Below are 12,500 nucleotides of genomic sequence, written 5' to 3'. Positions count from 1 at the left end.
TAGACCTGGCGTCACGGTGTACAGGGCATGACCAAACCACATGCTCTATGTCGTGATAACCTTCACCACAGGCACAGATACCACTTTCCCCGAGCCCAACACGACGGAGGAGCGCGTCAAATCTATAGTGATTGGACATAAGCCGGGACATCACGCAAATGAAATCCCGACCTACATCCAACCCCTTGAACCACGGGTTCGTCGATACTTTGGGGATTATGGAATGTAACCACCTTCCCAATTCCCCTCTGGTCCAAGCATTTTGCCAACTGATGATCGTATTCTGACGTACAAGTGCGAAAAATTCATTAAAGGCAATTGGTCTTTCATAAATATCACCGTTTGTTGCGCCCACCTTAGCCAAAGAGTCCGCTTTCTCATTACCCGGTATCGAGCAGTGAGAAGGGACCCACGCTAAGGTAATCTGAGTAGATTTTTCGGATAAAGCACTCAGATGTTCCCGTATTTTCCCCAGGAAATACGGAGAGTGCTTAACATCTTTCATCGATCGGAGAGCCTCAATGGAACTGAGACTGTCCGTAAAGATGAAATAATGGTCCGTGGGCATTTTTTCGATAATCCCTAGGGTGTACTGAATTGCAGCTAATTCTGCGACGTAAACAGAAACAGGATTATCGAGCTTATGGGAGACGGTTAAATTGTTATTGAAGATACCGAAGCCAGTGGACCCATCAAGAAGTGATCCGTCAGTGTAGTACATATTGTCGCAGTTGATGTTTCGATATTTATTGGAAAAAATTTTAGGGATCTGCTGCACGCGTAAATGATCCGGGATTCCACGAGTTTCTTCTATCATGGATGTATCGAAAAACACAGTAGAATCAGAAGTATTTGATAAGTCGACACGATTTGGAATATTCGAAGAAGGGTTAATATTTTGGGACATGTGATTGAAATACAATGTCATAAAACGGGTTTGAGAATTAAGTTCGATTAACCTTTCAAAATTTTCAATCACGGGACGGTTCAAGACCTCACATTTGATTAGAATACGAGAAGACAGGCTCCAGAAGCGGTTTTTCAATGGTAGTACTCCAGCTAAAACCTCCAAACTCATCGTATGGGTCGACTGCATGCAACCTAAGGCGATACGCAAACAACGATATTGTATTCGCTCCAGTTTGATCAAATGTGTGTTTGCTGCGGAGCGGAAGCAGAAACACCCGTATTCAATAACAGACAATATCGTTGTTTGGTAAAGCCTTATAAGGTCTCCTGGATGGGCTCCCCACCATTGTCCGGTTATTGTACGAAGAAAATTCACTCTTTGTTGACATTTTTTCATCAGATACCTCACGTGACAACCCCAGGTGCCTTTAGAGTCGAACCAGACACCAAGATATTTGTGTACCAAAACCTGAGAAATCGTTTTACCCATTAATTGTGTTTGAAGCTGAGCATGTTCATGCTTCCTAGAAAAAACTACTATCTCAGTCTTCTCCGGAGAGAATTCGATACCTAGCTGTAAAGCCCAAGCAGACAAATTGTCCAAGGTATCTTGCAATGGTCCTTGCAAATCGGCAGCTTTGGCTCCTGTAACAGAGATTACACTGTCGTCTGCAAGTTGTCTTATCGTGCATGAATTTGCCAGACATTCGTCGATGTCATTTACATAAAAGTTGTAAAGAAGGGGGCTTAAACATGAGCCCTGGGGAAGACCCATGTAGCTAATGCGAAAAGTTGCCAAATCGCCATGCGTAAAATGCATGTGCTTTTCGGACAACAAGTTGTGCAAAAAATTGTTCAAAATTGGAGAAAATCCTTGTCGGTGAAGTTTACCCGAAAGAATGTCAATAGAAACGGAATCAAAAGCCCCCTTAATGTCCAAGAACGCAGACGCCATTTGTTCTTTACGAGCATACGCCAGCTGAATATCTGTTGAAAGCAACGCAAGACAATCATTCGTCCCTTTGGCACGGCGGAAGCCAAATTGAGTTTCTGATAGTAGACCATTTGATTCGACCCAGTGGTCTAAACGACGGAGTATCATTTTTTCCATCAATTTCCGGATACAGGATAGCATTGCAATCGGCCTATAAGAGTTGTGATTAGAAGCTGGTTTCCCTGGTTTTTGGATGGCGATCACCTTCGCTTGCCTCCAATCCTGCGGTACAATGTTTTGCTCCAGGAACTTATTGAACAAGTTCAACAAGCGCCTCTTGGCATTGCCGGGTAGATTCTTCAACAAGTTGAATTTGATTCTATCTAATCCAGGCGCGTTATTGTTACAGGACAGGAGGGCAACTGAAAGTTCTGCCATCGTAAAAGGTGATTCTATCGCGTCGTGGCCCGGAGACGCATCGCGAACAATGTTTTGCTCAGGAACAGAGTCCGGACATACTTTCCTGGCAAAATCAAATATCCACCTACTTGAAGACTCCTCGCTTTCGTTGACCGTTACGCGATTCCGCATTCTTCGGGCTGTTTTCCAAAGAGTGCTCATCGATGTCTCCCTCGACGTCTCGTTCACGAACCGACGCCAATATCCACGTTTCTTTGCTTTAGCCAAGCTTTTAAGCTTGGTATCAAGCTCCGAATACCGTAAATAGTCGCCAGGTATACCTCCCGTCTGGTAGGCCTTAAACGCGTCGGATCTTTGCGTGTAGACATCGGAGCACTCTTGGTCCCACCACGGAGTGGGAGGCCGTTCTTTGATCGTTACGCCGGGATATTTCTTCGTTTGGGCTTGCAACGCGGCGTCGAGAATCAAGCCCGCGAGGAGGTTGTATTCTTCAAGTGGTGAATGATGTTGAATCGACTCGACCGCTTTTGAAATCATTTCCTCGTATAACTTCCAATCGACATTTCGTGTGAGGTCATACGGAATGTCGATTGGTCGCATGCGAGTTGACCCGTTAGTAATTGAAATAAGAATAGGCAGATGGTCGCTACCGTGAGGATCGAGGATTACCTTCCATGTGCAATCCAACCGTAGCGACGTCGAACATAAGGATAGATCCAAAGCGCTTGGGCGCGCTGGAGGTTTCGGGATACGTGTCATTTCACCGTTGTTTAAAATAGTCATGTCGAAGTCATCGCAAAGGTTATAGATTAAAGAGGAGCGGTTATCATTGTATGGGGAACCCCAAGCCACGCCATGAGAGTTGAAGTCTCCCAAAATCAAACGTGGCGAGGGAAGAAGTTCTATTAAATCAAAGAGCAGCCGTTGCCCAACCTGTGCTCTGGGGGGAATATATATTGAGGCAATACAAAGCTCTTTACCTTGTATTGTCATTTGACATGCGACAACTTCGATGCCTGGAATCGAGGGGAGGTTAATACGATAGAAAGAATAGCACTTTTTAATCCCTAAAAGTACTCCTCCATATGGGGTGTCTCGATCAAGGCGAATAATATTAAAATCATGGAAGTTGAGATCAATATTTGAAGTAAGCCAAGTTTCACAAAGGGAAAATGCATCGCATTTGTTTTTATTTATCAAAACTTTAAACGAATCAATTTTTGGTAAAATACTTCTACAATTCCACTGTAAGACAGAGATAGAATCCTTCATATACGCAGTTGAATTAGGCATCGAAGGATACAATCGCTGCAAGGAGAGGCCATTGGGCAGTCAACTGCTTCAAAAATGATCTAACTGTTGGGAGGAATGCTGTAAGAAAAATTTTAATTGGATCGGGTACATTGAAAGTTTCAAAAATCCAGTCCACAATGTCAGAAAATTTCACTAATCCAGAGTTTGTTTCATCAACTGGGAGTGTAAAAGGAGCAACTGGGGTTTTAGATGTTCCTGGCAGTGCTGGGAACTCCTTCTGGGACTTTAAATTTGCCAGCCCAGGAGGAGTTTGCTTCGGTTTTTCCGCAGCACTGTTTGGTTTGTTTGTAACCTTCATTTCACTTTGAGAAATCTTAGGACCTTTTCTGGGAAGTTTAGGAGAGGAAACACTTTTCCTCTTTCTAGACTCCCCAGAATTGGCGTAAGATGCTCCCGCTGGTGAATCGTCAGAATCGGTTTCCTCAGAGGGCAACAGATCGAAGGGGTTCGAAGTAACGGGAGAAGTGGTAACGGTCTTCTTCAGCATGTCAGCGTAGGAACGCTTTGAACGCTCTTTGAGAGACCGTTTTATTTTATCCCTGCGCTGCATGTACACCGCACATGTCGAGAGCTCATGCAGATTTTCTCCGCAGTGAATACACTTTTCAGCGTTAACACTGCAAGAATCTTCCGCATGAGACTCCCCACACTTGCCACAACGTGCCTTATTGCAGCAGTAGGCGGCTGTATGGCCTAACTGCTTGCAATTCAGGCAGTTCATGACGCGGGGCACGTAGAGCCTCACAGGGAGACGAACCCGGTGGATCGAGACGTGGCTTGGTAGTGCAGACCCGGCGAACGTAACTCGAAACGAGTCTGACGGAGTGTATACTGTTTTGCCACCGATGATCGATGCTGACCGCAATTGCTTGCAGTCGAGCACCTTTACTTCGGGACACGTTTTGTTCTTAAAGCACCCTTTGGCACTTTGCAGTATACACTCGACGGACAGACTCGAATCGGTTATGACACCGTCGATCTCCACGTCTCGTGCGGGTATGTAAACGCGATACTCGCGTGTGAAGAGCTCAGAGCAAGCTATATCGTTGGCCTCTTTCAGGTTACCGACCACGACACGGAGCTTGTTAGGCCGGACCTTGGAAATTTCGGTCACGCCCTTGTACTCCTTCGTCAGGTCTTTAGAAATCTGCAAGAGGTTCAACTTTTTCGATTTCGGTCCTGCCTTTGGCCGAAAATAAACAGTATAGCTGCCCTGGGCTCCGTCTGGGTAAAGCCTGGGGCGAGGGGGGACTGAAGAATGAACAGGGGAGGGGGTAACAGAAGGGTCAGGGTCAGAGGGGTTCGGGGATGGTGGCGCGGGAGGCGAGGGATCTACATCCATCGCGCTATGTTTAGCGCACTAGCGCTGACAAGAACACGTACCTTTTTATTTCTCCCTTCCAGTAAGGTTGGTTGTCCGATCGTTCGAAGTAGCAGCCGTTACAGCCAGCAGCACCAATACAGCAGCACCAAACAGCCACCAGCAGCGAGCCAGGTGTGAGATCACTCCACACAGCGATACGACTCGCTGACACTGATGGCTTCTTCTTTTTCCTCGTTTGTGTCTCGTCCACTGCTGTAGCACAATCCAGCCAGCAGCCAAATCGGCTTACGCACCAGCTGGCAGTCACGATGCGAAACAGTTGCACAAAGGAACGACCTTGAACCCGGATTTATTTCACTCGACCAGGCAAACAATGCCAACACTTGTTCACACTTCTTTTGTTTTATACTCTATCGGACCGATCACCAAACACGTCCAGTACTGATGCGTGTTCGGCACAGAATGAATAATAATAATAATAATTATAATAATAATAATAATAATAATAATAATAATAATAATAAAAATTATTATATTAATAATAATAATAATAATAATAATAATAATAATAATAATAATAATAATAATAATAATAATAATAATAATAATAATAATAAAAATAATAATAATAATAATAATTATAATAATAATAATAATAATAATAATAATAATAATAATAATAATAATAATGATAATAATAATAATAATAGTATAAATAATAATAATAATACTAATAATAATAATAATAATAATATTAATAATAATAATTATAATAATAATAATAATAATAATAATAATAATAATAATAATAATAATAATAATAATAATAATAATAATAAAAATAATAATAATAATAATAATAATAATAATAATAATAATAATAATAATAATAATAATAATAATAATAATAATAAAAATTATAATAATAATAATAATCATTATAACAATTATAATAAAAATAATAATCATAATAATAATAATAATAATAATAATAATAATAATAATAATAATAATAATAATAATAATAATAATAATAATAATAATAATAATAATAATAATAATAATAATAATAATAATAATAATAATAATAATAATAATAATTATAATAATAATAATAATAAAAATAATAATTGTACGCTTGGAGTAAGCGTTGTCCGTGTCCCATGCAGGGTCCCAAATGCGCCAGTAGATCAGCAGCACATCCAACAAAGGCTAAGTAATTTGTCTCCGTAAAAAGAACAACCGTATGCTTCGAAAGTCGAACTATATTTGATATTATATGTGTCAGGAAAAACCAGCGGAAGGCCAGTAAAAAAACCTGCATCTTTTTAGTACTCGTTGTTTTGTTTTTTTTTTTCATTCTCGCTTATTTTCGTCGGTCTATTTCCGCCACTGTTGTGGCCAATTACCGACGCCCAGGGAGGCGACTCCACACCCAGGTCCCTAACTCACGACCCGTTTATTAACGGACCGGCGCCAACGGCTTTACTTCCTCATGCGATGGAAGGCGTGATCCCAGAGATTTTTCGCCTCAGAAAATCTCCCGGTGTCGGCTAGGATTGAATCTAGACCAGTTGGGTTGGTTGTGAGTGAATCACGCCAACCCACAACCATCGACACCTATGTCGGCGGTGGGATTCGAACCCAGGCGTCGAGCGTGGCTGGCGGACACGTTACCAACCACACTAGGCCCCCGCTCCTCGTTGTGTTGTGTTGAGTGGAACGTTTGTAACGTGTACAGTGCTTGCAGATTAATTGGGTGATTAATCAGTGTTATGTAAAGTGTGTGCGGTATTTATCATACATTAAACAATATTTTATATTTATTTTACTAAAACTAAGTTAGCTCCTTCTATCAGATTTTAGAGCTTCTCGATGATGGTTTAAAGGTGATGTTGCAGACGGAACATGCCGCCCCCCTTGAAATGATTATTTCAACAGGATAACTGATTTAGATAAACGTCATTCTTCAGGATTGAACTCGTCGAGCACTAGCAGTATCTTAACCAGTTCGCTGTTGATTACTAGCCGAGTCCTATGCACTTCGGCTGTTACGGTGTTGAAGCGGGGTCCATAGTATCTGTGGCGTCTCTAGGATCGTCTTGTGGAAGTGGGCACATGTTGCGAATCGTACGGCGATAGATTTTGTTGTCCCCAAATAGAACATCTGCAACCCTCACACACTTATCCTCACCAGCAATCGTCTTAACGACACGTGCAATAGGCCATTTCGTAGGCGGTAAGTTGTCCTCATGAACTAGCACCATATCTCCGACGGAAAGGTTCGGATGTTCGCCAGGCCACCGTTGAATCCTTTGTAGAGTAGGTAAGTATTCCATATACCAACGGGACCAAAAAGATTGCAGCACCCGTTGCATTTGTTGCCTGCGAGACAGGCGGTTTGGAGTGAGTGAGGAAAGGTCGGGCTCCGGTATCATTTGGAGAGTAGCACCGATAAGAAAATGACCAGGAGTGAGGGCTTCTAAGTCATCAGGGTCGTTGGATAAAGGTGTGAGTGGTCGTGAATTTAAACACGCTTCGATTTGAGCCACCGTAGTAGTCATTTCTTCTTGAGAAAGAAGCACATCCATGGTTACACGGTTTAGTATATTTTTTGTTGATTTTACGCAAGCTTCCCATAATCCACCAAATGAGGGTGAACGTGGGGGAATGAAATGAAATGTTATTCCAAAACGAGTGGATTCACCTGCCACTTGCAGTTTATGTTGTTGTGAATGGAATAGTTTTCGCAGTTCTTGGAGCTTTCTATTTGCGCCTACGAAGTTAGTCGCGTTGTCGCAATAAATGTTCAATGGATAACCACGACGAGCACAGAATCGACGAAGTGCAGCAAGGAATGCTTCGGTGGTAAGATTGAGCACTAATTCTAAGTGAGCTGCTTTCGTTACCATACAGACGAATACACAGATGTACGCTTTAATAGCGTATTGTTTTCGAGGAGGCTTAATGTAGACAGGTCCAAGAAAGTCTACTCCAGTATTTGTGAATGGGCGAGAAGGCGTTACTCGAACTGCCGGTAAATCAGCCATTACCTGTTGCGCAAACGTTGGTTTATTTCGGAAACAGGTGTGACATTTGTGGATTACGGAGCGAGCTTTGTTGCGTCCGTCAACCGGCCAGTACCGGCGGTGAATAGCAGCGAGAAGGTTAGTAGGTCCAGTGTGAAGCGTTTCTTCGTGTTTATCGAGAAACATGAGATCCGTGAATGGATGATTTTTCGGTAAAATAATTGGGTGTTTGCGTCCAAACGGTATCGGCGCGTTTTTCAATCCACCGCCAATTCTTATAAGCTGTTCATTTTCCAACATTATCGGCTTGAAATAGCGTAATGAAGAGTTTTTGCTAATGGATATCTGAGATTGAAGCCTTGTATAATCTTCACGAAAATCGGTTTTCTGTATCTGTCGAATTAACGTAACTTCAACGACGCATATTTCAGATGCAGAAAGAAATCCTGTGACTCTGTCGATCTTGCGACGTTTACAGTTTGTAACAAATCGCATACAGTGAGCGAGAATTCGTAGAGCACTGTGTAACGAGTTATAATTTTGGAGATACTGTCGAATCCATGTATCGCCAGGAGTAGTGCATATCGCAGAAAAAACGGTTGATCTCCGTTTTTCGAGATCCAAATCTGATGGACTGTTATTCTTCCACAACGTCGATGTTTTTGGCCACTCATTACAGGGATCCGAAAGCCAGCGTGGACCGTGCCACCAAAGTTCGTTTCCAATTATAGACGATGGAGTTAGTCCGCACGAAATATGATCTGCTGGATTGTCTGCTGTTGAGACGTGGAGCCAAGTGGCAGATTTTGTCAAATCCTGAATTTCTGCAACACGGTTCGCCACAAATACCGCCCAAGTTGAAGGCTGACCCGAAATCCAATGAAGCGTAATTGTTGAATCTGACCACAAGTATACAGGACACTGTATTGCTGTACAATCAGAAACCCATTTCTGCAGATTTGCCAAGAGCTTGGCTGCGCACAGCTCGAGTTTTGCTAGTGTTGGCCTTCGTTTTTCCAATGGAGAGACTCGCGACTTAGCAACCATCAAGCGAGAAACCACTGCACCAGACTCGCAAACGGAACGGAAGTAAATACATGCCCCATATGCATACTGGGACGCGTCAGCAAAGCCATGCATTTGAATTGAGAGCACTTTGTCGCACAATACGAAACGTGGAATGTTGAGGTCCTTGAGCAGTGGTAGTTGTCCAGCAATTTGAGCCCATTTTTTACACAATTCTTGAGATAATGGCTCGTCCCATCCTAAATTTCGTTCCCAAAGAGTTTGAATGAATATTTTAGCTAGAATTATTGCTGGACCGACTAATCCTAAAGGATCAAACAAGCTGCAAGCCTGAGATAGTATGCTTCGCTTTGTCGGTTTTGATTGCACGCACCATTCAGGAATCTTGAAAAGGAGGATGTCGTTTTTTGGTTTCCTTAAGAGGCCAAGAGTTTTGATCGGAGCGGATTTATCAAGCTCTAATACGGAAGATTGTTCTACATGATCTGTAGGAAAATGTTTAAGAATCTGCGGACAGTTCGATGACCATTTGCGAAGGGGAAATCCTGCGGACGCTAGCATTTTCGATGTTTCAACCACTGCGAGAGAAGCTTCTTCTAGAGAATCGAATCCAATCATAAGGTCGTCGACGTAGAATCCCTTTTTCACAACTTGTACAGCAGCTGGAAAATTTTTAGCTTCATCATCTGCTAGTTGTTGTAAACAGCGAGTTGCTAAATAGGGTGCAGTTGTTGTACCATACGTCACAGTTGTAAGTTCGTACGTACAAAGCGGCTCCGACGGTGAGCTTCTCCACAGAAGTCTTTGCAATGATTGATCACTTTCAGCTACCCAAATCTGACGATACATTTTCGTGATGTCAGCAGTTACGGCGACCGCCTTAGAACGAAAGCGAAGTATTGTAACAATCATTTCATCTTGCACTGTTGGACCCTTCAGGAGCAAATCGTTTAGGCTATAATCAGAAGTGGTTTTACATGAACCGTCGAAAACCACACGAAGCTTAGTGGTAGTGCTGTCCGGTTTGAAAACAGCATGATGCGGCAAATAGTAGTTATGGTTTGAAGAGTTAATCGCTGGATCAATCAATTTCATATGTCCAAGACGAATATATTCAGACATGAAGTCAGAATATTGGCGACGGAGTTGTGGATCACGTTCTAACCGTCGCTCTAGGCAGTAAAACCGACGAGTGGCAATTGACAGCGAATTTCCGAGTTGACCAATAAGCTCTTGTTTTTTGGGTAGCGAAACAACGTAGCGCCCAGTCGAATCCCGGCCAGTGGTGGCTGTGAAACTGTTTTCACATTCCTTCTCCTCCAGGGACCAAGTTGAGTTAACCTGACAGTTCTCCAATTCCCAAAACTTTCTGACACGTTTTTCCAATTCCCGATAAGTTGCCAGATGACAATGTAACTGAGTTTGTTCTGTAGTATCGTTGTATTGTAAGCCAGATACCAACCAACCAAACACCGAATTTTGTAGAAGTGGCTTGTCCTTTCCGATTTTCTGATGACCTCTGCGGATAAGTTCGAAAAATACCTGAGCTCCAAAAACAATGTCGATAGGACCTTTCGAAGCGAACGATGGGTCAGCGAGGTTTACGTTCTCCGGTACGTTCCAGTCACGGGTATCAACACTCCATGTTGGTAAATCGTTGGTTACCTTTTCCATGATGACAAAATCTAGCGGCACACGAAAGTTATTAAAACGGGAGGCTACGGTTGCAACCGAAGAGTGACTTGCAACTGTGGCAACGTCACCTCCAATACCAGCGATTTCTATGTTAGCCATTGTCTTACGAGCATTGATAAGCCGACGAAATCTTTCTGTCATAAGGTTCGGCTGCGAAGCATTATCGAGTAGAGCGCGCGCAAGAAACGAATTTCCTCTAGGTCCCAACACCTTTACAATAGCAGTAGCAAGAAATACTTGACTTGGGACAGATTGCTCGAATCGAGACGTCACCGAGTGTGTTTTAGGTTGCATGACGACGTTTGAAGCAGCTGGTTCTTGTGAGGAAAAGCTTAAACGATGCATTGACGGTGAAGAATATAATTTACTGTCGTGAAGCAGAGTATGATGCTTGGCTCCGCAATCACGACATACACCATACTTGCAACTAGCTGAGTCATGCCTTCCGCATAGGCAGTTAGCGCACAAACCTGATTCCTCCACTATCGAAGTTCGACGAGGCAGAGACAGATGCTTAAACTGATCGCAATAGTAGAGACGATGTCCCTTTTTACAAACAGGGCACATATCCTTGAGATTACATGCTGTGGCAGGAGTAGATTGCTGTAGAAATACTTTGCTCCCGGATGAAGAGTAGATACATCTCTCCGAGTAGAGTGTTTCGAGTTCAGTCACATATTCACGAATAAACTTGATCAGTTCATTGTAGGTAGGCATTCTACCCTTTTCGGCAGCCCTCTGCCACTCTCGAAGCGTTGACTGATCCAGCCGAGATGTTACCATATACACTAGCAGTGAACTCCATCCGTTGACCTCTTCTCCGAGCTTTTCCAAAATACCCAAGTTATTTTCGAACTCGCCAATTAGATTAGTTAGTGCTTTAGGACATTCCTTCTTAACTCTTTCTATTTTGAACAAAGCTTCTATATGATTTCGAGTAAGAATGTTAGTATTCTGGTAACGATCTGTTATTAATTTTAAAGCAACTGAGTAATTAACCTCTGTCACTGGGATTTTATCGATCAACTGTAATGCTTCGCCTCGCAATGTTGATTTAAGATAAAAAAATTTCTGCACATCGGAAAGGTCTTGATTGATGTTCACAAGTGAGTTAAAGGTATCGTAGAATGAAAACCATTCAACAATATTTCCACAGCACAAGTTGGGCAACGGTTGCTCTTTGATTTAATAGAACTTCTTCCCTCGCCACGTTTGATTTTGGGACTCTCATGGTGTGGCTTGGGGTTCCCCCTACAATGATAACCGCTCCTCTTTAATCTATAACCTTTGCGATGACTTCGACATGACTATTTTGAACAACGGTGAAATGACACGTATCCCGAAACCTCCAGCGCGCCCAAGCGCTTTGGATCTATCCTTATGTTCGACGTCGCTACGGTTGGATTGCACATGGAAGGTAATCCTCGATCCTCACGGTAGCGACCATCTGCCTATTCTTATTTCAATTACTAACGGTTCAACTCGCATGCGACCAATTGACATTCCGTATGACCTCACACGGAATGTCGATTGGAAGTTATACGAGGAAATGATTTCAAAAGCGGTCGAGTCGATTCAACATCACCCACCACTTGAAGAATACAACCTCCTCGCCGGCCTAATCCTCGACGCCGCGTTGCAAGCCCAAACGAAGAAATATCCCGGCGTAACGATCAAAGAGCGGCCTCCAACTCCGTGGTGAGACAAAGAGTGCTCCGATGTCTACACGCAAAGATCCGACGCGTTTTTGGCCTTCCAGAAGGGAGGTATACCTGACGACTATATACGGTATTCGGAGCTTAATACCAAGCTTAAAAGCCTGGCTAAAGCAAAGAAACGCGGATATTGG

At 42.9% G+C, this 12,500-nt stretch overlaps 1 protein-coding gene across 1 annotated transcript; it reads right to left on the bottom strand.

Moving 5' to 3' along the window:
* Positions 1 to 6,952: 6,952 nt before the first annotated feature.
* LOC129719953 (uncharacterized) lies at positions 6,953 to 11,434 on the bottom strand. The gene has a single exon (XM_055671362.1). The coding sequence runs from the start codon at positions 11,432 to 11,434 to the stop codon at positions 6,953 to 6,955; it is 4,482 nt and encodes a 1,493-aa protein (XP_055527337.1).
* Positions 11,435 to 12,500: the final 1,066 nt, after the last annotated feature.

The sequence above is a fragment of the Wyeomyia smithii genome, chromosome 2, assembly GCF_029784165.1.
Source record: "Wyeomyia smithii strain HCP4-BCI-WySm-NY-G18 chromosome 2, ASM2978416v1, whole genome shotgun sequence".
NCBI classification, from domain to species: Eukaryota; Metazoa; Arthropoda; class Insecta; order Diptera; family Culicidae; genus Wyeomyia; species Wyeomyia smithii.
Note: the sequence above shows the minus strand (reverse complement) of the source record. Positions and strands in the feature narration are given on the sequence as shown.

What these genes read in the sequence shown, in the direction of transcription:
- LOC129719953 (XM_055671362.1), bottom strand. Translation starts at nt 11,434, where the DNA reads ATGGTAACATCTCGGCTGGATCAGTCAACGCTTCGAGAGTGGCAGAGG.